General features: G+C 57.6%; 1 protein-coding gene across 1 annotated transcript; it reads right to left on the bottom strand.

The window, feature by feature from the left end:
• Positions 1-23,784, bottom strand: Padi3 (peptidyl arginine deiminase 3). The gene is made up of 16 exons (XM_010614192.1): positions 23,669-23,784; positions 16,396-16,579; positions 14,717-14,789; positions 12,217-12,278; positions 11,172-11,289; positions 10,656-10,781; positions 10,156-10,334; positions 9,887-9,990; positions 9,683-9,794; positions 8,710-8,817; positions 7,303-7,454; positions 6,086-6,230; positions 5,895-5,997; positions 3,783-3,862; positions 2,746-2,871; positions 1-1,365 (listed from the first exon to the last, which is right to left on the bottom strand). The coding sequence occupies exons 1-16, from the start codon at positions 23,758-23,760 to the stop codon at positions 1,132-1,134; spliced, it is 1,998 nt and encodes a 665-aa protein (XP_010612494.1). The 5' UTR covers positions 23,761-23,784; the 3' UTR covers positions 1-1,131.
• Between the last annotated feature and the right edge of the window lie 355 nt (positions 23,785-24,139).

Raw genomic sequence — 24,139 nt, 5'->3', positions numbered from 1 at the left:
TCCACCCAGAAGACTCTTCTCGCTTACAAAATCCCGGAACCTGGATCTGTCCCCCAGGCTGGCTTTTCGTGAGTCTACATTGTCACAGCTGCCCGTGGCTCGTTCTGTAGCCGAGCCAAAGCAGCCACAGCACGTTACTCACAGGTGGTTGATCAGCCAGCCCCGCATTCTCAGGCAGCAGGCAAGCAATTACGGCCACAGTAAGAGACTCCCCGCCACTGCCATCTTCCTCTAAGCCCAGAGACGAAATGACACCCAATGCCGTGTGTGTTTCTTTTGATTTATTAGCCAGTGATGGAAACCCAGCTGGACCCACACAAAACACACACATAGCTGACACCCGTCTTGCAGGTTTGTTCCCAACGCTGTCCCCTCCAGAGCGTCTCCTGGCTCTGTAGCACGGCAGGGTGTCAACAGAAGGCTGAGGGTCACATCTGCCAGGCTCTCCCCTCCCCACAGCGTGGTCACCAGGTTCAACTCTGTGCGATACGAAAGGCCCTTTTCGTCCTCGGACCCAGGCCTCTGAACCTCCAATATCCCCAGATCCCCTCACTTGCAAGAAATTCTGGGAGGATTTTGGACAAAGCCGGCTCTCTGAATGTCAGATGCTGGGGGCGTTTATAAGGCCAAGCCAACTGTCACTGCATTCATGCCCATCGAGCGGCATCTACCCTGTGACGGCTCAGGCGGGGGGCAGGGCTTTGGACATGGATGGACCCCACCCTGTGCAGAGCGGTGGAACCCTAGGGGTCACTCCCCTGAGGGGCAGGAGGCAACCAGGCCAAAGCGAACCCCGAGGCCCTCCTCAGCGAGCACGCACAGGACAGGAGGGCTGACGAGAAGGATGTTTCTAGATCCCAAAGTGAACTTGGTGCCAAATAGAAGGTTTAGGGCGGGTGAGAAATAGGACTGGGGAGTTACCGTGGGTCACGATGATCCACACGGGGGCCGACAGAATTCATGTTGGAAGGCAAACGGATTGCAGGTAGGCATGGAACCTTGCAGGGCAGAGGCCTCTGAGGGGACGGTCACCCTCAGCGTTGCCTCTGGAACCTGGGGGTCTCTAGCTGCTCGCTCTGTGGGGGCCGGCCTCCCACGCCCTGCCCAGGGGAGAAGTGGGCAGGAGCGGGCTCAGGGCACCATGTTCCACCACTTGAAGTCGAAGGGCTTCCGGCGCACGTTGGTGCCGCAGTGCACCTCCCCGTGCAGCAGGTGGTAGGGGGTGAAGTCGTCGATGAAGGTGCAGTGGAGGCCCAGCGGCTCCAGCAGCGAGCGCACCCTCTCCTCCAGGCAGCAGCGGCCGTTGATGACCGGCCCGAAGGGCTTGGGGATGCCCAGGTGCTTGCCCAGCACCAGCATGTTCACCTGCAGAGGGGTGGGGGCTCAGCTCTTCACCATCGGCGCCCCACCACCCACACACCTGTATCTACCCAGCAGGACCTTGAAGGCAGCCTTGAAGACAGCCACTGGCCCGTTTCTGGGCTGTGGGGGAGAACGGGGCTAGTAGGAGCCCATTAGCCAGTGCCTATGTGAGCTCTGCAGAGCTCCCCTTCAGGACTCTCTGCAACTGCTTCCCCATCGGATTGGTGCACCTTAGCGGCCACCGTGTTTGTGCTACAGAATCCCAGCATCCTAGGCCACGGGTGACTGGACCAGGGTAGATGTCTGCCAGAGATGGACCAGTCAGATTCCCTCTCCTAGGGCTTTGGCATTGACAATGGGAGAGTCCCAGCCTGTGCCCGTGCATGGACTACAGTGCATGGCCGTCCTCACATCTCTCCCCAGGGCAGGGCTGCAGAGTCAAGCTGGAGGGAGAGGAAGAAGAGGAAGGAGAGAGGATCATGTAGACACGGAAACAGAAGCCCCTGCCAGGCCTGTGGAGGCCCTGCTGCACCTGTCCCTGCCCTCGGGACTCAGGTCCTTCTGTCAAGTCCTCTGGCTCAAGCCAGCTAGTGGGTGATGGGGGGCTGGGCAAGGGAGGGCAAAGCCAGAGGCGGAAGGAAAAGAGGGAATGAAGCAACAGTGGTGCGGACAGGCTCCCCACAGCACTGGTGAGGGGGACCTGAGCCCTCCAGAGGGCGGAGGGGAGCGGGGAGGGAGGAGGCAGGAAGAGAGGGTGGCCCGAAGGCAGGGCCACCCGGGCACTTGTTCAGAGAGCAGCGGCATCCCTGGGACCCTCCCCCAGGCCCCAGTGGTCCCCGATACTCAGATCCGAGCTCACGAGAGACCCCAGGAGCAAAGCTGCGAGGCTCCATCCAAGCCCTCCTCCCCCAGTTTTCTAGAATCTCTACTCCACCTCTCGGGCAACCAGGGCTCTGTCCCACAGCCAAACTGCCACACACTTTATTATATGGAGTCGATGGCTAGGACACATCCTCAGGGAGGCGAGGACAGGAGTGTCTCCCTGAGCAGACCAGTGACGCTCCTGGAGAGCGGGGACCATCCCGGGTCACCCCCGCACCCCCACAGGGACACCTGAATCGTGCGGGGTAACGAAGAGCTGCGGGATGGGAGGACGGGAGCCAAACAGGCCCCTGAGCTGCAAGATGCCACATGCTTTGTACACGTGACCTCATGCTGTCATTCAGTCCCTCCGCGAGTGTCAAGCGGGGCGATCAGCCAGCGGACGTCACGGGGTCAGCCTGGATACCAGGGGACCTCGAGTCTCCTCACCCTTCCCTCTGGCTCTCTCCCCTGAGCAGCGGGGGCTTGGAGCCTCATCTAGGGGAGCCCCAGGCGCCTCACCAAGTCAGGGAAGAAGGCCATCGCCTTTTTCTGCTCCGACTTGAAGAGCTGCGGGACGTCGATGATGTCCGGATCCTCCAGGCCCAGCTCCCGCTTCAGCACCTCCCGGTTCCAGTCGATGCAGCTCTGGGGGGAGGGAAAGGCTGAGTTAGGGAGGCCTGGCCAGCGTATACTGAGGACACCAAGGGGTCACATGTGGTTGAGGAGGAAGAGGGTGTCTGCGTATCCACAGATTGTGCATAAAACTTCATCTTTGTGCCCTGTGATCAAAATATCCACGGCCTGTCTCCCACCCCGTACATCCATCCTATCCCACTAGCTGGGCTAACCCTGAGAATGTTCTAGAATGTTCCATCTTGGGCCCTTTTCTCCAGGTGCCCCACTCCTGCACAGAGCGCACGCAGTCTTGTGGTGTGAACACCATCTATACATGATGACACCCACACTCCCGTCGCCCCGCCTCTCTGTAAAGCCCCATCTCTCTCCTGAGCTCAGACTTGTAGGCATCATCGCCTACTGTGCATCGCTGCCGGACACCTAACAACACGGGACGCCGCCAGAGGTGAGCTCCCGTCTCTGGCCTCTGGAATCCGCTCTCCGGACGTCGCTGCCAGCCTCGCTGTGTCCCCATGTCTTCCTCCCTCTCGCTCCATCCCCGCCCTGCAGCACATCTCGTGGGCGCCGCCTTTAAGACCCACCCCAGATCTGCCCCCTTCCCCTCTGCTGCTCAAGGCAGCCCCTCTGGCAGTGGCTTGCTGACTGGTCTCGTGCTGCTTCCTCCTCTGCTCACAGCGTGGCCTTGATAACGTCCCTCACAGACATCCAACTCCAGGCCCGAGTCCCTCCTTGCGCTCAACGTCACACCGATGGCTGGTCACAGCCGTCACCACCTGTGACTGGGGTGCATACGGCTCAAGTCGGAGCAGGGCACTGGAGAGCCCCAGTGAGGTCCATTCCAACCTAAGCCTTTGTGACCGCGAGCCTCAGATGTCCCCAGCCCTGCCCACTTTGCACGCGGCTGCTGACAGCCTTTGTACCTGCACGAACTTATTAAAGCTGATGAGGCTTCCATTGGAAAGGACCTGGTCAATGGAGATGGTCCTGACCCGCCTGTCACCTGTGGAGAGACATAGAGGGCAAGGACAGGCACCTGTTAGGGGGAAGTAGACGGGCAGAGGCCAAGTTCACAGCCACTGGTCTGGCTGGGCCAGCCGCTCTCTGATTTTGCCAGACACAGAGTGGGCAAGACCCGCGGAGTGGGCACGGCCGGAGAGCAGGACCGGGGTGGGGCACTGGCAGCCACAGTGACTCTGAATTCTTCGGAGGTGCCAGTGCCCTAGCTGGAAATTAATTAAGTGCCACCCCAGGGCACTGAGGGACCCGTATGAGCAGATGCTCATGGGGAGCTGGGCCCACGCTGTCTGCCCTCCGGGCCGGCCTCACGGGTTCTAGGAGCACTTGACCAGCCAGTCCTGGGAGTCCCACACCAGCAGGCCCCGGCCTGCCCTGTGTGAGGTGACTCATGGCACAGCGGCCTCCAATGGCCCAGTCTCCTGCCCACCTGGCGGTGCCCATGGAGATGGGCTGTGCGTTCAGCCTCTCACCTAACCCTGATCCTGCCACTGGGCACCTCCCCCACTCAGCAGGTGAGGAAACTGAGGTTCAGAGAGGTCAGATGACTCCCCGAAGGGAATATAGCCCTGGCGGGAGGGACTCCATGAGCCCAGTGCTCACACAGGGCTCCGGTTTGACCAAAGGAAAGGAGGGTGCTCCTGTGTGTGGGTCCCAGCCAGGAGGTTGGACAGGAGATAGGTTCTGCTCATACACGGTGAGCCTGGCTGTCTCGGAAAAGCACAGCGGTCTCCCGCACCCCAGCCACAGACTGGCACATCGAATCTGGATTTGAGGAGTTTTAAGATTTAACTTGGGTTCAAAGGAATCATGAGATGGCCCCTTTGGGAGCAATGGGCAGGGAAATAAATCTTCTGTATCATTGCTGGGTGACGTTAAGAAGCAGAGAGCAAGATACTTGGACATTATTATACACGGAGGCTTCTAAATTTTTCTCTCTGCGGTGTTTGGTCCTCACAGGTGGTCACAGGACTAGGAAAACCTGGGGTTCTTCTGGCAAAAGACCCCCGGGGTCCCAGATCAAAGGAAGGGTCCTGGGACTCACAGCATTTCGAGGGGACAGAGAGGGGTGGATGAGGTCACCCACTGCTGCCCAGCCAGTCCGCCCCTCCCAGTTCCTCTAGTGCAAAACAAGACCACTCAGCTCTGTGTTCAAAAAAGCAGAGGAAAACTTCCATTAAAATACTCTGGGCTGAGCCAGGGATTTAGCTAGTGGTTCCGCCACCTGCCTCGCAAAAATACTACCAGCTGGGGTGTAGCTCAGTGGAAGAGGCTTTCCCGGCACGGGTGAGGTCCATAGCTCTGACCACAAAGAAAGAAAAGCACTCAAGTAGAAAGCTGTTCCTTCCGTCCCTCTCTTGACCTGTCGCGGTGTTATTAATTTGCTAGTTGATACCGTGCTCCTGTGCAAGGTGTCTGGCCCCGACTGGAGTACATGTGCCACGCCGTGCCACCTCGCGCCACTGAGGCCCCCGTAACTGTGCCGGCTTTGGGGGTCCTGCCGACAGCACTTGTGTTTCCCACGGCCCTGCCACCCCAAGCCGCCACTAACACGACCTCTTTGTCGGGGTGTGCCGGAGAGGGGTTGTCCCTGCCATGTTGCTCACTGTAACACCGTAACAGCTGAGCGGGGACAACTGGCAACAGGCCGCTCCTGAGGCCCCGAGGGCTTGTGTGCCCAGTCTGCCCGACACCCGGCTGCCGCTGGGGGTGGAGGGTGGCAGGGTCATGGTTAAGATTTCGAGACAGAGACTGCAGCACATCAGACCTCGGGCTCTGGGCCTTCTGGACAGCGGGCCTAGTGTGATGGTACTGGTCACAGCGGGCTCTGTCCCCACTTTCTCCGTGCCCACCCAGGATTAGGGTCCCGCCCTGCTCCTGCCTCAGCTCAACCAAGGGCAGTGGTGATTGGCAAGGCGAGGTGTGAGGTTCTGGGGCCTCCCCTCTCCGAAGCCATAATGTGTCCTCATTTAGGGGCGGGCGGGCGAGCTGCACTGGGGACATGCGCTGTTACCCACTGACGACTCCCTGGAAGAGGAGGGCCCTGCCGTGGCCCCACTTCTTCTTCTCCTGGAAGAGCCGGAAGCAGGCAGCGGGACTGGCCAGGAGCATCCGGAAGCCCTGGGTGTGGAGAACAGACCAGCTGAGTCCCCGGGACCCCAGGGCCCCCGAGCTCAGCCCCGCCCCAGATGTACGTCCCCAGCCTCACCTTTCCATCCGGGGCAGGGACAAAGCTCAGGAACTCATCCACGTGGCCCACGGCCAGCCAGTCCACGAAGAGTTCCACGGGCGGCTGCACCTTCTGGGCGTGGAGGAAGTTCCGCACCACCTGGGTGACCCTGCGGCCCTTTGACCTGGCCCGCAGGGTTGGAAAAGGTATCCAGCTAAGAAAAAGTCCGTCCAGACGTGGAGTGACAGAGGTCACAATCTCTGTGGTATCTGACTTTATAAAAATGCGTGGGTTTTGTAAGCAGGAAAGGTAAGACAATATGTGTTCTAAATTCTGTTCAGGAGAGCTCTGGGTGAGGCAGGCTGGGGAGCGGTTGGTCACAGCGGGGCGAGGACGCAGAAGGTCCTGACACCCAGGGGAACCCTCAGGGCCCCTGAGACCCTGACCTCCCAAGGCTGACTTCACCCCGATTCCAGGAAGTGACTCCCCGGGTTTGACTCAGACCTCTCCTTGTAGCCTCAGCTCCCTGGCTGTCCGTGGGGAGAGGTGGGTGGGGTGACCCGAGCGGCCTCACAGACCCAGCCATTGTTTGTGAATTTAAATCTTCTTCCTTTTTGCCCGCTGAGGAAGCAGCTAGGAGCACGGCCCCAATTTCCTTTCTGGGGATCATGTATTTGAGGTGGTCTCTGTGGCAAAGAACCACTATGATCTCATTCCTTTCCTCTGCTGTGGGCATTTCTGCAGCACACCTCAGATAATAAAGAGCTACTCACTTTCTCTCTCTCTCTCTCTCTCTCCCTTCTTCCTGCCTCACCTGTTTCTCACCCTCATACCTCCCTTCTGCTCTCAAGAAAAGATCCAGTATTAGTCATTTACATCATAATATGAACAAGCTTTGACTTAAATGCTTTTTTTCAGGACTGTTGGGAGAAAAAAAAAGTTTTTCTCCTTTTATTAACTGATAGGCTCTGTTATCAGCATCAGCTATGTATTTCAGAGTCAGAAGACCCGAGTCTACTCATCAATTTGCTTTTCTCTGTGACTTACTCTCTCTGGGTCCAGCCGTAGAACCCTGTAGGGCCCTGCTCCCTCTGGCCTTCTCAGACTGCCCAGGCAGGTACAGACAGTCTGTGCACAGCCCACCACCCAACACGTCCAGGACTTCAGCAGCATTGCTTTATTCCGGTTCCTCCCGAGGATGGGTGGCTCCCCACCCCACCCCACCTCTTCCCAGAAACCCTTCTGTGCCCGCTCACCCAGGCAGGTTGCCCCCGATGAGGATCCGCCCCAGGGGGTACTTCTTGCCGTTGGCCACAACTGGGGGGCTGACCTCCAGGTTCCCGAAGGAGTCCAGGCCACTCACAGACTTGTCCCGTGGTTCCCGGGTCACGTAGCCAAAATCTATACCCTGGGGAGGTGGTAGCTGAGTCAGGAGGCGGCGAGCACCAGGAAGAGTTTGGACCAACTTGCTGGGCTCCTGAAAGATGGACTGGGAGTAGCCACCCATTGTTCAAGTGGAGATTCTGAGTCCCAGGTAGCAGTTCATGCATGTGCTGGGGTCGAAGGTGGGAGACACTCAGGCCCTGTAACCCTGCTGCCCTGCCAGCCAGAGTCATGCCCTGGTCATAGAAACAGAAGAAAGGCTGCCTGGTTCTGCAGCCCTATCAGACTCTAGAAGAGCTGCCTTGGGGTCCAGAGGCTGAGGACAGCCTGCTGAGCCAGAGTCCCCCGGGCCATCTCTCAGAAGGACATGAGATGCCATCAAGGACAGAGCAGGGTCATCCCGATCCCAACCCTATGTCCTGCATCCTCCATCTAGGGCTGACAGATGTAGTAAATAAAAAGACAGGATGCTCCACGAAATTTGAATTGCAGGTAAGTACACTCTGCTTCGTATGTCTATTTCATGCAATGTTTGGGACATACTTATAGCAAAAAGTTACTTGTTGCTTTCTTGTTTTTTGAGACAGGGTCTCACTATGTAGTTGAGACTGACCTGGAACTCACTATGCAGCCCAGGCTGCTGTGGAACTCACAGCGATCCTCCTGCCTCAGCCTCCCAAGTGCTGGGATTACAGGCGTGCACCACCACGCCTGGCTCTACTCGTTGCTTCTTGAAATTCAAAATTAACTGGGCATTGCCTATATTGTACCTGGTACCCCTACTCCCATTGAGAGAGGAGACCACCCCTTCCGGATGGAGTTGGGCAACTGTGGCTTAACTGCGTTATTAGGCAACTATGGGTTAACTAGGTAACTGTGCTCTTTGTGGAGTGCACCTGACATTGACCATGACAACTTCTGTAATCTGTCACCGAAGGAGCTTAACAGACTCAGAAAATCCCGCCAGAACTCTCTGCTCTTCTCCCCCACACCCACTGCTCGGCATTGTGTAAATCCTGCTTGCTACATTCCCAGGGAAGCTCCAACTAGTAAGCCTCGTAGATGCAAAAAGAACAGACTTCTATCTGGGGTCTCGAGACTGACGGGCGTCACTCAATGAACCGCCAGCATTAAAAGCCACTTTTCGCTCCTACCTTCATGTTAAGAGCGGTCTGCTCAGGGTCCTTACCCTAAGCACCCCTAAAGGACAGGCTCCCAGTTCTGTTCCCTGGGCTCTTCCCTCTAGCACAGCCCTCGGGGTTATGGCCCTGACCACTCACCAGGATCCTTTTGTAGGGGAACTTCTGCAGCTCCCCGTTCCTTGGGGAGTCGAAGACCACCGGGAAGGTTTTGTGCGGTGCCTCGACGTAGCCCAGCTCCATCTCATCCTGCCGTGAGGAGAGACACCCGCTGTGGATGGCCGCAGCTCCCCACGGGTGTGGTGCTGAACCCCCTGAGGAAGGCTGCACCCCCTTCTCGGGCCTCTCTGCCCTCGGAGGCGGGAAGGACAGAGATCAGGATGTCTGCTGCCTGGGGGTACCCAGAGAGGGGATCCACCTGCCTGAGGCCACGCAGCAAGAGCAAACGAGAGCACGGATGTGACTTTCAGGTGTCTTGTGCTGGGCCAGACAGGGTGGATGTAGAGAGGTGCACCCGGCCCCACCCTGAGCCTTTGTACACCCTAACTCCACTAACCCTCATGGCAAGCCCGTCAGGTCAGAAGAGGAAAGGGCGGACCAGAGAGGTCCAGCTGTCTCTCCAAAGCACACAGCTAGCCAGCAAGGCAGAGCAGGAGGATAAAATGTTCAAGCCTAACCTGGACAATTTAGTGACTTGGCAAGATTTTGTCTTAAAAAAAAAAAAAAGAGCTGGGACTGTAGCTCAGTGAAGGCCTAGGTTCAGTCTTCAGAACTGCCCCCCAAAAAAGTCTCCACACACTGCCAGTGAAGCTTGGGGAACCAAAATTGCCTCCTAGCTCAGCCGTCGAGGGCAGGCAACGTGAACCCACACCTTGGCCATCCCTTCAGGCCCTGCTGTGCCTGGCCCAGATCTGCCAGGCAGTGGGGATCAAATCTAGCAACAGTGTGTACCTAGGTCTCCAGAGATTTCTGGAGTGAGGCTCTAGGTCTCGAACCGAAAAGGGCAGCAAAAGTCCTGAAGCCTCAGGTCCTCCTAGGTGTCCATTCCTCGGCAGCCCCACGTAGGGCTGCCCAGCCCCTCCCTGCGGGATGGTGGCCTGGTGGCCGTGGTTACCTGGATCCAGCGGTCGTTACGGTTCTCAGTCTGTGGGCAGATGGTCAGTTTGCAGCCTGCCCTACTCGCCAGTTCCTCCACGGCTTCCACAAAACGCGTGTTGTTCCTCACACTGGGAACAAGCCCCAGAGAGCAGCTCAGAGGCAGGGCCTGGGAGCCCAAGGGGCCAGCGGGGCAAGGACCCCTGTCCCCTCCCAGACTCACCGGCACACGTAGACCTCCAGGGGCGGCAGGGTGCTGGGCGTCATGATCCAGGGTGCCACCCGGAAGACCACAGTGTCGGTGAAGATTGGGGACTCGGAGAAGTCCTGAGGAGGCAGCCCGAGCACCAGACTCAGTCCATGGCTCTATCGCCACGATCCCTAAGAAAGCCCCTTGCGCGATGGAGCTGAGCCAGCGGGGTGGCAAAGGGGCCTGGGGTCTTTTCCGCCAGCAGGGCCTGTTTCTCATTCTCTGCCCTGGCCGGCCCTTACCTTGTTGGAGTCATCCAGTAGGGTGACATGGAAGGAGACCAGCCCTTGGAAGCCAGCGTCGGGGAAGCAGAGGCCCTCGATGAAGAAGAGCTCCTCGTCTCCATGGAGACGGGGCACCTCGAACGACACCTTGTCCTGGCCCAGCACGCACTTGTAGGCCTCACAGGAGTCCTTGGGGCCTAGCGGGGGCGTGGGAGGGGAGCACGCGGATGTTCGCCTCACCCACAGGTCCTGAGGCTCTGACAGACCCTCCCCTGCCAAGAAGGAGGCGTGGTACCCAGGCGGGAAGAGCGAGTAGTATCACTTTCCAAAATCCACAAAGGAACTTTACCCCTAGCCACAGTCCCACTTCTAGGCACGGTCGCTACGAAAATATACATTTGAGTTTGCATAAGCAGCCGCACGTCGGACTGCTGGGCCACGAGCACAGCCTGCGTAGCTGCCCCGTACAGGTGAAGAGGCTTCCCGGGCCTGGCACCTGGGGCCTGGCACGGACTCACCGCACACATGGAAGACCCGTGCCCGCTGGGCGTCATAACTGGAGGTGTGGAGGACAAGTTTGTGGTCCTCAAAGAGGGCGGCCGGGCCCTGGGTCCGCAGGACCATGACGGACATGTCTTCCAGATCTGTGAGGCCAGGTGGAGGGGAAGTGACTCAGGGGACGACAGAGGTGTGAAACGACAGCAGCCAGCCCCGTGCCTGGCACCAGAGAGGTGTTGGAGCGAAGTCAGCTAAATTCAACCACCTGGTATAGCCCAGGCGAGGCTGTGACACGAGGGGACTCCTGTCCGGCGGCCAAAGTGCTCCCCTCTCCAAGGTCGCTGAGGACGTGGCCGTGAGCGTTGTGTGGACACCGCTTGCCCCTCCCCAGGGCATCACTGCCTTGGACAGACTCACAGTGTGGGGGCCACCACAGGGCAGGCCAGAGGGCCCCCAGTCCCACCTTGGGAGCTTGGCCTGTGGCGTCACAGTGATGACCTGGACACCAAGGGACCCAGGCGGCCCCAGTCCCTCACCTTGCAGGCAGCGCACGTGCTGGTCACGGTTGTCTGGGACGTCACAGTCCAGATCGTCCCTGTCGCAGTTCACCAGCAAGATGGCTCCATAGCCACCAGGCCCCCAGACCCACTGCCGCTACAATGGGAAAACACAGCCAGTGAAGGGGGCGCAGACCAGACCCACACCTCCTTCCCAGAGACTCTCAAAAAACTCCTGAGCCTTCATCCTGCCCTGTGAGGAGAGGTCCACTTTCACCAAAGCACATCCTGCTCAAGGAATATCAGTGGCTCCCTAGTGCCCACACCATCAAGTCCAAGGTACAGCTGCCTCTAGACCATGTGGCATTTCTCTACAGACAACTTCTTGCTTGCGAGGACACGCGTCTCACACACCACCTCATCCCTCCACACCTCCCTCTATGCCTTGGCTGTTCCCAAACCCAGAATGCCCTCCCTCCTGGGCTCCCAGAGAAGCCTGCTCTGCTCCCTCTTTCACCTCGACTTTCTCCTCTGAACTCTCAATGCATTTAGTGCCACTACAGTTGGGCCCGAGGATGTTTAACATTCATACTTGGTAGAAATGCTGTTCCCCTAGTTCAAGGTCAGCATATTACTGCCGGAGACCAAACCCTGCTCACTACCTGAGAGTATAAATAAAGTTTTATCAGAACATAGCCATATCACTAGTTTGTCTTGGCTATGGTTGCTTTCACACTACACTGGCAGAATTGAGGCAGTCTGGCCCTCAAAGACTGACATATTTACTCTACGGCTTTTATTTTAAAAAACTTTGCTAGCACTTGACCTAGATTATAATTCCAGAACTTTCTTCTGACCAGCCAAGGCTCAGTCCGGTGCTGGGAACCTCTGTGCCTGATAGTTTTAGCCAGTGATATTTCTCCTGGTCAGAGACCAGCCCCCACCCCGCCCTGGTCCTCTTTGGCTCCCCCTGACCTTGGCATCTGCTGGGAGGCAGAGGCAGGGCACACCTGCAATGGGCTCTCCTCTCACACCCCAGCTGCACACTCCACTTCCCCTGTCCAGGCCAGGGTGAGAAGCCTACCTTGTCCACAGAGCTCCTGTCCTGCCTGCCTTCATTGTTCAGGTTGCAGTCCAGGGCGATATCTGTGGGAGGAGGTGGCAGGTGAGTTCCTACAAGGTGCCCAGAGGCCCAAGAAAGGCCAAGGTTTCCGTCTTCAGTCTTCATCTCAGGGCCTGTGTGGGACTGGGCATATGTACTTCATCTCCCAGCAGACACAACCCAGAGGCAGGACTCTGAGGCCTCTCTCCCTGGACTGTAGGAGCCCTTGGGGAGGTCAGGGGGTTGGAGCAAAGGTTGAGGCCAAAGCCTGCCCTCTCCAGGAAGCCTTCCTGATGGCTCCGACTTCTGGATCCCCAAGGCCCTTGCTGGCTGGGGCACACTCAGCACTGAGCCCACGTTCCAGCACATTCTTGTTCTATGTGAAACTGTCTCATCTTGGAATGGGACAGTGGGTCTGGGCTTTGGTGTCAGACTGACCCGGAAGTGAATCTGCTGGCTGTGTGGCCTTTCTGAACCTCTGCTTTGGCAGCTGCTCCCACTCCCCAACTCCCAGCCCATTCTCCTCATCCTGCCCTGCAACCCAACTTAACACTTCCCCCAGGAAACCGGGGGAGATCTTGCTCTACAAGTGGAATATTCAAGGGGGGAGAACCAGTCTTCCTGCATCTACAAAAACCTCCCGAGCTCTTGGAGAAGAGAGAAATAGATTTTCATAAATGATTTCGATACGTGAAAAGATACTTGACACCGTGCGGGGATGGATGGATGTGAGCCCTGGAAGCCCAGTGAAAAAGGGCGCCAGTAACATGATTCCTCTGTGGGAAATTCAGACGGCAACCGGACTCTACCACCTGGTGTGCATGTTCAGGTGAGCAGACCGTAAAGAACAGCAAGGAAATGTGGGCCACAAAGCAGTGGTTGTCTCCAGAGGAGGAAAGGAACTGTGGTTGGAGAGGCCTGTGTTTAGGGCTGGAGGTGGACACCCAACCTCACCCCTAACCAAAGAAAGGCAAATTCAGGCAGCGAGGAGACGAGAAGCAGCAGCAAAGGCTGCTACTGTGCGGAAAGCAAGCTTCCCCCGTGCCCTACGGACCGATACATCATGTGGTGCAATCATTTTGAGACTATGCATCAACATTTAAAATGTGCTTCCCCTTCAACCCATGAGCTCCGCTTCTGCAAAAGCCACCGATTGAGAAAGCATTTGCAACTTATTGGCCAATTGCTTTCCAGGTGCTTGTATGAATGCAGGCCCCTCCACCTGTACCCCTAGAAGGAGATCCCCAGGCCCACAACCTTGGCAACTCTCGATTACTTAAACAGCTTTGCATTTGGTTGTTGTTGTTGTTGTTGTTTTGGTTTTTTTGAGACAGGGTCTCACCATGTAGTTGAGACTGCCCTGGAACTCACTATGTAGCCCAGGCTGCTCTGGAGCTCACAGCGATCCTCCTGCCTCAGCCTCCTGAGTGCTGGGATTACAGGCGTGTGCCACCATGCCCGGCTATCTTGAGAACTTTAAATTGTTTTTTGAGTATAGTGTGAGGTAGGGCTCCAAGTTCTTTTATTCTTGTGATAAACTGCAGAAGCCTGAATCACCTCCAGCTTCTCTATTTGTGCCATTAGTCTATGTATTTAACTCTGCACAAAAGTCATGTTGCTTTAAGCACTAGAGCTTGAAAAAGTCTTGATATCTGGTACTATGAACCCTTCTTGTTCTTTCTGAAAATTGTCTTGACAAGTCTTGCCATTGGTGCTTCCCTGTGAGTTTTAGGATCAGCTTTATAAAATTCTACTGAAAAGCCATTTGGCATTTTAATAGAAATTACACTGAGTTCAGACCATCTGATACTATTCAGAGCCTCCCATCTCCGTTTTGTTTTATTTCAGTTTTTTCTCTGTGTTTCAGTTTGGGTAAATTCTCTCGACCTGTCTTCAAGTCCACCAATTCTTTCTTCAGCTATATCAAGTCTGCTGTTTTTCTCTACTGTGCCACTCTAATTTTTCTTTCTTGCATTTTCATTTGACCTTTGTTGCACTGTTCATCTGTTGCAACTGCCGTCTGTTTGTGCGTGTTGTCACTTTTTCTATGAAATCCTTTAAAACAGGCATCAGGGTTACCTGACATTTCCTGTCTGACAGTTCCGCACATGAGTACTCTTGCACACATTCTACACAGGACATCATTTGTGGAGAATTTGCAGTAAACATTTCAGTTGACAAAAGCAAAGTCCAGTTCCTGTTCTATGGAGTGTTTCTATTTGCTCACAGAAAGGGAGGCTGTTCTAACAAGCGTTCATCTCAGAAGGATGCTGGCCATGGGGAACTGAAAGGCTGGGCTCATTTTTCAGCGTGTACTCTTTTGTACTCCTGAAATTTTCTAATGTACGTCTTTCTTTAATTAAAAAAATAAAAGAAATTGACTTTTTCATAAAGACCCTGGTTAGTATCATTCATTGCTGACCACCAGCTCTCTGCCCTTGGCCAGGCCCTGGGCTGCGGTCCTAGCTCAGCCTTAACTTACCCACACAGGTGAGGTAGAGCACAGCACGGGCCAAGGGCAGAGACTTGCAGCTGGAGTAATAAGAAATCTGCACCTAGAAGAGATGGCCCGAGTGACGCCAGAGGAAGCCAAGACCCCTCGCTCCAAGACAGGCCTTCGCCTCTCTGAGCGCCTCAGTTTTCTCAGCTACAAAACAGGGACATAAGCCGAGCGCGACTTGTGATCCCAGCATTCTGGCAGGCTGAGGTGGGAGGATGGACGGTTCTAGCCCAGCCTGGGCAACTTAGCAAATTAGTGAGATCGGGCCTCAAAATAAAAAACAAGCCAACAAACAAAGACTTGGGGATGTAGCTACATTCTCATCACAGTCCCTGGGCGCAATGAGCACCCCAAGACTGTCTAGGGCTCAGGTGAAGACAGGGATGATGGTAGGAGATTGGAGGAAGACACATCAAAGTCCCCTCCGGCCATGGCTCCCCTGGGATGCTCTCCGGATGTGGGTCCCTCCAGGCTCGGGCTCTGAGGTCTTGCTGTCAGCTGGAGGCTCAGGATCTTGCAGAGCCCAAGGAGCCCCTAAATCCTGCACTCCGTCTCCCCATGTACCAAGGGCCCACCACGGCCTCCTCCCCAGATCTACAGCTGCTCGGATCCCAAAGGCAGGCAGAGAAGGGGATCTCTGACCTTCCTCGGTCTTCAAGGACTCAGGTGGGGGGCACCCACTTAACCCCTAGTTCTGCAGGGCACCCAGAGGAGCCCTCACAGGCTGGCCAGTCCTCCCATGCTGCTCCGGGCACATCATCCTATCCCCACCCACTCCGCCACTTGCTGGTACCTCTAGCCAGCGAAGCCACACCCCTCCTCAGTCTCGGTTTCCTCATCTGGAAAATGGGTCCGTTCAGTCCTGTCCCACACACCTCACAGAGCTGGGGGAAAGGCTCGACTCAGATGATTCATGGGCACAGAGGTGGGGTGACAGGGAACTTGCCCCAGGTGTACCAAGTCCAGGCTCTGGAGCCCGGGACAGGGCTGTGAGCGTTGGCTGCCTCACTGGGAGAACGGGATCAGCCCCTGCCTGGATGAGGTGGCAGCTGCCCAGTGACCACGGCCAGTGGTCCTTAGACGACTGATCTCCAGAACACTGCTCAAGACATGGGATGGGAAGCCGCTTCTCACTGCCAATTCCTGGTCCCTCCGAGGGGCGTCACTTCTGTCCCATCTTAAACGTCCCAAAACGCCACAAATGGGGTCAGGGCGAGTGGACGGGAGTAGGCGAGGGGCTTTGGGCAGCGTCACCTGGACAGGGCATCTTCCTGAGAAGAAGCAGCACTTCTCTCCCATGCCTGCTCTCTCTCTGTCCCTCAAAGAGGCAGAGATCACCTGACCAACCGCTCCCTAGCCTACAGCCGGGGAAACTGAGGCCCGGCACAGCAGAACTGGGCCACTCCTATCTTCAGCGGCCTTGCGAACGGGGAGGAGGAGCACGTGCCGGCTGCCGCCTACCTGTGCCAGCACCAGAGGGGAGGGTTTTGATGACGCCCCTTACAGAGGGCACAGGAGTTCCAGACGCTGGAGACACACGGCCCGGGTTTGTAAGTTGCAGTGCTGGACACACCCACGGTGAGCCTGCACCTTAGAGGGGCTGTGGGGCCCCCCGGAACCCGATCGTTGGCTGCCCCACCCGACCTCAGGGAGTGGCTCACGTGGCTGTCATTGAGGTCGTTGCTGGGGGAGTTCATGACCACGATGATCTCTAAGCCCTCCTCAAATTTCCACCGTCTGGCGTCCGCACGCTGGTCCCGGCTCCTCTCAGCGCGCGGAGAGACGTAGATGTCCACCCCCGGGGTTCCATAGACCTCGAACGTGTCTGTACCCTCGGGAACCGATCTGGGAAGGACAGGGAGCCATGCAGCACATGGAAAGACACAGCCCGCCTCCTTCCGGAAGCACCTCCAGTCTCCCAGGCCGGGCGGGCACGAGGACCCCGGCACACAGCTGTGCACAGCCCGGCGTTCCAGGCTGCGTGGCCACAGACACCTCCCCCGTGCATTTTCCGACCTCCCACAAGGACCCCCCAGAAGCCAGGAGCCAACTGTGTGCTTTGGGCCACCCACCCCAACTCCATGGGGTCCAGAACCGGAGCCAACAGCAATGAGTGGACACCCTGGGGCTCTGCGACCGTGCTTGGCAGGGGATGAGGAGTCCTTGGAGACCCTACGGCGGGTATTACAGCTTACCCTTCCCACTTCCTTTCACAAGTCTGCAGGGTACACAGCACCATCCCCACCTGACAGGGGGAGGCCTGACCTGGGAGGCAGAGACTCAGAGAGGCCTGGTAACAAACGGGTCACACAGCAGCAGACGGCAGAGCCAGGTCCGCACGCGGACCCCGACTCCGTGCCCAGGCTGGTGCAGAGCGCTGCAGAGGCACCTGGGAAAGTTGGCCTGGTCTGGTTAAACAACCAGGTAGTGATGGGAGGTTTAAAACCCTGGAACTGTGTCTCTCCCGTTCCCATTAGCGGGGAATCCTGCTCAGAAACCAGCCTGCTCATCCCTCACTGCGGGGTCCCCGCTGTGCCCTGAGCACTGCCAGGCAGAAGCAGGTGCCCGACGCTCTCTCTACTGCCCTTGAGTCTTGGATCTTTCAGGGACCTGAGGCCCCATCCGCCCAGGGAGTTGCGTGTGCCTCTGGACTGGGGTTTGTGGCTCCGTGGGAAACCCACACAGGGTGAGGAGCTGTTACCTGGAGGGGCTGAGGAGGCTTCTTGGATGAGCCCGTGCTCTGTGCCAGCCTTGTCTGAGTATCTTTGTGTTCGTTATGCCATGAAATTCTCTCCATAATCTTAGCGGGGAGGTACGAGTATTTCCTCTCTTCTACAGTTGGGGATCTGAGGGTGAATAGCCTGCCTGCCCCAGATCACACTGTTGAGAAGCAGCAGGCCTTAAGGCTCCTCCATCCACACTCTGCCCAGCTCTGCCCTCCTGCACACTTGCCACACAGGCCCCGCTGGGCCCCTCTGTGCACTGGCTCCTCTGATCTCAGCATCAAGACAGGGGTTGTGGCCGCCACTCACCCCTGGGGAAACTGAGTCTCGGGATGGGCCAGTGAACCCTGCAAGCTCACACAGCTGTCCCCTGGGAGGCAGGCGGAGCTCCCCGAGGCACCCTCTTTGCCTTCCCAACAGTGTTAGGACACTTCTCAAAGCAGCTTTTTATGAAGAGAGGAATCCACCACGCCTGAGTGTGCAGGCTTCCCCAGGTCAGGGGCAACAGGACTGTTTCTCCTTCCAGGCAGGGCTACCAGATTCAGCAAATAAAAACACAGAATGACCAGCTGGGCTTGAATTTCAGTTAAATGACAAATTGTTTCGTGTGAGTATATCGCATGCACTATACAGGCTACACTTACACTAAAAAAGTAATGATTTGGAATTCAAATTTAACGAAACGTTCTGGAGTCTAGGTCATCCCACATCACTACTGCCAAAGCCTAAAGTTTCCAGGGCTGCTTGGTGCCCTCTGCAGCTCTGGCCTGGGTATGTGGGCTGGGAGACACAGAGGTGTGAGAGTCAGAGCCAGAGCCAGAGAGAGACACCGAGATGTCCCAAGCAGAAAGGGCCCCCTCTGCCTCACGGCCCCAGGCCACTGAACTCTAGCAGCCAGGGCAGCCAGTAAAGTTTATGGAAGTCCCCAGCCCCATGTTGTCCCTTGGGCTGCCCTCCACGGCTCTTCTGGCATGAAAACTCAGTCCCTGGCCCCCAGCGCTGCACAGGCACCCTTTAGCCCAGCTCCCCGGGTCACCCCTGTGAGACACTGGGGAGCGAACCCCAAGAAACTGGGAGCAGCCCTGGCCAGGAGGGGACCTGGGGCAGTGTCCCCAATAGGACTTCACAGAGAGCCGCGTCCCCAGATGGAGAATAGAGGGGACACAGCGTCGGCCAGGCAACCTCGGGGGAATCAGTCGGCCTCTCTGGGTCTCTGTGAGGCCAATAATGACACCCATGTCTGATCTCACTGAGAGTCATGAGTCTGGAGTGGTGCAATAGATAGGAAAGGCCTGGAGCGCCGCTCAGGACAGGGAGGGGGTCATTAGAGTAAATTACGGTGCAGGGAACGCTGAGAGAAGACAGTGGCAAGTGGGCCAGGTGTCCAGGACAGCCTCCCAGAGGACACAGCTCTTAGGGGACAGGATTTCCACCTGGAGCCTCAGGAGGTCAAGTATAGCTCAGGCTGCAGCATAGTTGTTTTCATTTCTTCCCTGGGTAATGGGGAGCCAGTGATGGTTCTTGATCAGGAGGGGTGCCACCATGGAGCTGTGGCAAGGTGGTTAAGCCTGTGGACCCCGGAACCAGGCAGCCTGGGTTCAAACCTGAGCCCCATGGTTCACCAGGTGTGAGGCCTTGAGGGGTGACTCAGCCTCCCCCAACCTCAGCGCCTACATCTATCTGGTGGGGATGATAAGACGGGAGGAGCCGATGTGCACTGCTAGGGAAACTGAAGCCCAGAAGAGAGGTGACCAGGAGGGAGGGTTCCACACTCCTCATCCAGTGCTCGTGCCCAAACATGGCTGCAGTGTGCTGGGACTGATCACAGGAGTGGCTGCTGGGAGCAGAGCTCTGCGTCAAAGAAAACATCCCAAGGGGACAGAGGAGAAGCTGCTTTATCACCGGCGGGGGACTCTGAGGGCTCTGTGAGCAGAATGTGAAATCCACTGTTCTATGACGACCCCCCCAGGGGACCAACTGGGAAACTGAGGCACAGGCAGGAGCAGAAAGTTGCTCAATGTGACACAGCTCTGGTGACAGAAGCAGGGTCCAAACTCAGAGCTCCTGGCTCCATCAGGCACCTTCGGGGGTGGGGTGGGGGAGCCGTTTGCCCTTCCCAACCAGTGCTGCCTTCTCAGTCATGGGCCTCTCCCAGGGGTCTGGCAGAAGCCACAGTACTGGACGCCCGCAGATCCGGCCAGCTGAGCTTGTGGGGTGCGGTCCAGGCAGCAATCTCAAGTTTCTGTTTTGTTTTGTTGCTGTGCTGAGAATGGAACCCAGCGTGTCCCACATGCGATGCAGGTGTCGTACCCCTCGGTTACACCCCGACAACACTTTTCTAAGGTACCCAGGTGACTCAGATGTGAGCCAGGGTACAGAATCTCTGCTGCCAAAACGAGGGGGCTGATGGATCACGGCCAGGCGTGGCCCTTAGGAGCCACCCGCTACTGGACAGGGGATTATCTGTTACAGGAAGCCAGGGGCACCCTCCTGTGTCCCTGCAGGGCGGACTCTGCTTCCAGAATGTCCAAATCTGCTTCCTGGGGTCAAGGTGCACAAGCTGGGTACCCTCCAGCAAGGCTGCTGCCTCCTGGAAGGGAATCAGAAAGACTCAGTGCCCCCGTGTCCCAGTCCCTCTGTAGCCAAGCAGATCGGACCTAACACTTCTGGTCTCTGGAATGTGGGGTGTGGAAAGCGGGTGAATGTGGGGTGCGGTGTGTGTAGGCACACGAGGCGCTCTGGGCCCTCAGAGCCGAGTCAGCCAACACTGAGGTCCTGCAGCCCCACCGGGACCCTCATTGAGGAGCTCTCCACACCTCTGGAACTTGGATCTTTGCTCTGGGAGACCTTGTTTCAAGTTTTAAGTCTGCCTCTAGCTGGTTTTGTGACCCCGGGGCAGTCATTTTATACGCTGACCTCAGTTTCTCCACCCAGAAAATGGAGAGGTAGGTGAGACCTCCGGTGCCTCTGCCGAGCCAATCTGAGGACAGCTGTCCAAGCCATCACGTGACAGACCCCAGAGGGGTTCACAGCCGCTGCCCCACAGCTCCAAGAACCCTTTCCCAGGGCTACAGAATGAGAGGCTGGGGCCCAGCTTCCAGTCCATCGCCCGTTCCTACTCAGATGACGCGCTGGCCCTGGGTGACCCACCCCAGAGTCATCCTGGGACTTTGACTTTGCCAAGTAAGAACCAAGCCAACTTTCCCGCCGCCCCAAGACTCCAGTCTGAGCGACCCCTCTCCAACACTGGTGTTCGGCATGAAGAGGGGGCCGGGACACCGGCTTTAGTGTCTGCCGAGCCCAGGGCTGAGCCCCAGCTGGGCCCCACAGGAGAGGACATCTCGGGCCACTGTCCCCCGAGCCCCTTCCTGCAGGTGTCCAGTGGAGGCTCTAGTGCCAACCTCCAGGCACTGCGGGGAGCAAATGAGACCCCACAGCTCAGTGTGAGGCTCAGGCACCGCGTTCCCCATTCTTTCCTGAGACTCACAGCTCGAGAACGAGCTCCAAGTTACAGAAAGGAGAGAGGACGGGACGGAACCCACTGCCACAGACGAGGAGCCCAGTGCTCCTGCCTGTGCTCACCCTTCAAGGCTCCATTTGGGCCCTTTTTCCCGGAAGCCTTCCCTGACTACTCAGCTCATGCTACTTCCTGTCTCCCCCCACTGCCGCCATTGTGGCTGCTCCCAAGCTGCACGGCAGGCTTGGGGACACCTGAGGCTGTCCCCAAGCTCAGGACAGAGCCTTAAAATGATGACAATAATCACAGTGTTTACCCCGGGCCTGGCCCTAATCGTGAAGTGTAGACGGACAGCCTCACCCAATCCTCCCAACGACCCTTGCAAGAAAAGGCCGAGTTGTTCAAGTCATGTCCTGGCTATGCCACTCACTGGCTGTGTGACCTAAGGCAGGTCTCTCAATCTCTCTGTGCCTTCGTTTCCTCATCCAAGCTGGCTGTGAGAATCCAGTAACGTATGCACAGTGCTGAGGTCGGGGCGCTCTGGGCAGCGGGTGCTAAGGGCATGGCTGATTTTGCCATCATATCCACCCTGCAGATGACAAGGCAGAGACCCAGGTGGGACAAAGGCTTTTCCCAAGGCCAGGTAGCTGTGCGGCTGCAGAGCCAAGGCTGAGCCACCACACCTGCTGCCCTCTCTCTGGCCGGGACACCAGACTGTCGCATCGGGACCTCTCCGGGCCAGAAGGGACCCTGGCAGTAGCCTGGACCCGCTCCCTTTCCAAGACAAGGGTCCCTTCCGCAGCCCCCAGCACGAAGTGGCCGGGCCTCACCCAGAGCTCTCAGGGGGCGGGGACGGAGCCTGCCCATGCACTACTATGTCTCCCACGCCTGACACCCCCAGACCCCTAAAGCAACACCAGTGACCAGGTGGGCCAGGGGCTCTACTGCCCCAGGTGCTCTGGACCCTGGGGCCGGGGAAGCCCTGGTTTGAAGATACTGGAGCCTCCGCACACCCCCATGCCCACCCTACTCCCAGCCTCCTCTGCGCCTACCACTGTGGCTGACCCACTATGGCCTCGTTGCCCCAACCTGTCCTCCACCCTCAAGGAAGCTCAGCAGGGGAGGAGCAGCCCCAGCTTCCCAGGACAGGTCAAACTGGAGACAGATCTGCCTGGGGCGTGAGGCGGCCGGGCCACTGAATCACCCTGCAGCACACAGCCCCGGAGCGGACAATGGCGCCAGGCAGCAGGCGCCCCTCCTCTCCCCTCCTACCCACCCCTTCGGAGCCCCCAAGTCCCCTTCCTGCCCCTCCAGGCTTTTGGTCCTGGTGCCTCGCTGGGCTGGGCTGCCCCGTGGTCCCTTCCCTGGACCAGCTCCTCACCCCGCTCATCCAGTGTTAGTACACGAGCTGCCGAAGCGAGCACCTCACCCGTCTCAACCAGTGCCCAGAGACCATCCTGCTTCTGCCCAAGTTCATGCCAATGCTTAGATCTCAGTCTGGGGTACTTGCTCTCTATGAGTGAGGGATTTTGCCCCCCAGACATACTCAGCAGTTTCTGGGGACATGTGTGGGCATCACAAGTAGGGCTGGGAGTAAATAGAGGCTCATGCTGCTTAGCCTCCGACACAACTCAGGTTGAGGTTGAGAACCTGCTCAGGGACAGGGCTGGGGGCCTGGGAGGTGGCAACAGCTACAGGGCCTACACCCTCCTCTTCTGTTTTTGTTTTTGTTTTTTGAGACAGGGTCTCACTATGTAGTTGAGACTGACCTGGAACTCACTATGTAGCCCAGGCTGGGCTCGAACTCACAGCAATCCTCCTGCCTCAGCCTCCTGAGTGCTGGGATTACAGGCATGCACCACCACGCCCGGCCACCCTCCTCTTCTGACATCCTGGTCACCTGTCCCCAGCACAGTCTCAGACTCGGACTCCTCAAAAAACTCCCTGCTGGCTCCCAGAACCACTCTAAGCTCTGACCCAAACTCTCCTTGGCTTCCTAGGAGAAAGGGGGTGTGGCCCCACCTCCTACTGCCACAGGCCAGGAAGGCACAGCCTGGCACACAGCTGGGGCATAATTCAGGGCTCCGAATGGCTGGAGACCTCCTCCTCAAGGGCTGCAGCCGAGAGCCTCCGTTCCAGGTCGGATGGTGGGTGGACTCAAATCCTGGTGCTGACTCTCAGCAGCAGCTTCCCTCGGCACAGCCCACCTCACCCCTCTGTCAGATCAGAAGACGCTAACCATGTGCCCAGGCCACGAGCTGCTGTCAGGCTGAGATTCAAGCATTTGTGTTCAAGAGTTGAATTCCAGGGACTGCCAACTCCACGAACAGCACCGGGCACCTGGCGAGAGCTATGTACATGGTGGGAGCTTTAAAATCATTTACATTGTGCTCGCAGGCTCACCAGCGGGCAGGGGTGGGTGCACACCTTCCCCTATACTTGTGTGCCTCAAACAGCACCCCCACCCCTACCCCCGGCACAGCTTTCAGGACACGGCAACTTCCAAGCCCCTGGGCAGAGTTCAGACACTGTGGCGCGCTCAGCCTCCCCCAACTCAGGGCTGGAAATGCAGGTAACAAACGCCAAGATCCAAGTGTCCTTGACTGGCTGCTGTACCCACGCCGAGGCTGAGAAGTGGGCAGCCGGGCCAGGCCCGACCGAGGCCCGAGGAGGTTCCGCACAGCTCCCGGGAAGAGAGACTGGCAGGGGTCACAGTACCAAGGACCCACAAACCCCAGGATCTCCGGCTCTTACCCATATATGTCCACGACGGTCTCCACGCCAGCCACGCACACAGCATGGGTGGGATGCTCCAGGGACACGCGCACGATCCTCTGCAGTGACATGCTGGCCTCGGACGGGGCTCTGGCCGCCAGACACAACGCTGCCCAGGAGGGCCCTGGAGATGCGGTTTAAAAGTCCGGAGCCCCACCCCTCCAGCACAGGCTGCAAGCTTATTGGCTTCAGTCCCGGAAGCCCGCCCCTTCCCAGGGCCAAGAGCTCAGGACTGGCTGGGAGGACCCGGTATTTCCATATGAACCCATTGCTCCCACTCTGGTGCCCCGGCAGTTAATTTCTTGCTCCGAGGCGAGCAAGTTCCCACAGGCACCTGCCCAGGGCACTGGGATTGTGAGGGGCAGGGGAGGAAGACGGAAGAGATGTACGGAATTGATCTTGGCCCTTCGTCGCTCCCTCGACCTCTTTTCCTGCATTTTCTGAAGCAAT

The sequence above is a fragment of the Fukomys damarensis genome, unplaced genomic scaffold (assembly GCF_012274545.1).
Source record: "Fukomys damarensis isolate Sample0158 unplaced genomic scaffold, DMR_v1.0_HiC HiC_scaffold_23, whole genome shotgun sequence".
Classification (NCBI taxonomy): Eukaryota; Metazoa; Chordata; class Mammalia; order Rodentia; family Bathyergidae; genus Fukomys; species Fukomys damarensis.
Note: the sequence above shows the minus strand (reverse complement) of the source record. Positions and strands in the feature narration are given on the sequence as shown.

Excerpts from the sequence above, each read along its gene's own strand:
- Padi3 (XM_010614192.1), bottom strand. The coding sequence starts at position 23,760 with ATGTCACTGCAGAGGATCGTGCGCGTGTCCCTGGAGCATCCCACCCAT. Across the intron at positions 12,279-14,716 it reads GCTCTACCTCACCTGTGTGG|ATATCGCCCTGGACTGCAAC; the intron begins GTAAGTTAAGGC and ends CTCCTCCCACAG. Across the intron at positions 11,290-12,216 it reads ACAGGAGCTCTGTGGACAAG|CGGCAGTGGGTCTGGGGGCC; the intron begins GTAGGCTTCTCA and ends TTCCCATTGTAG.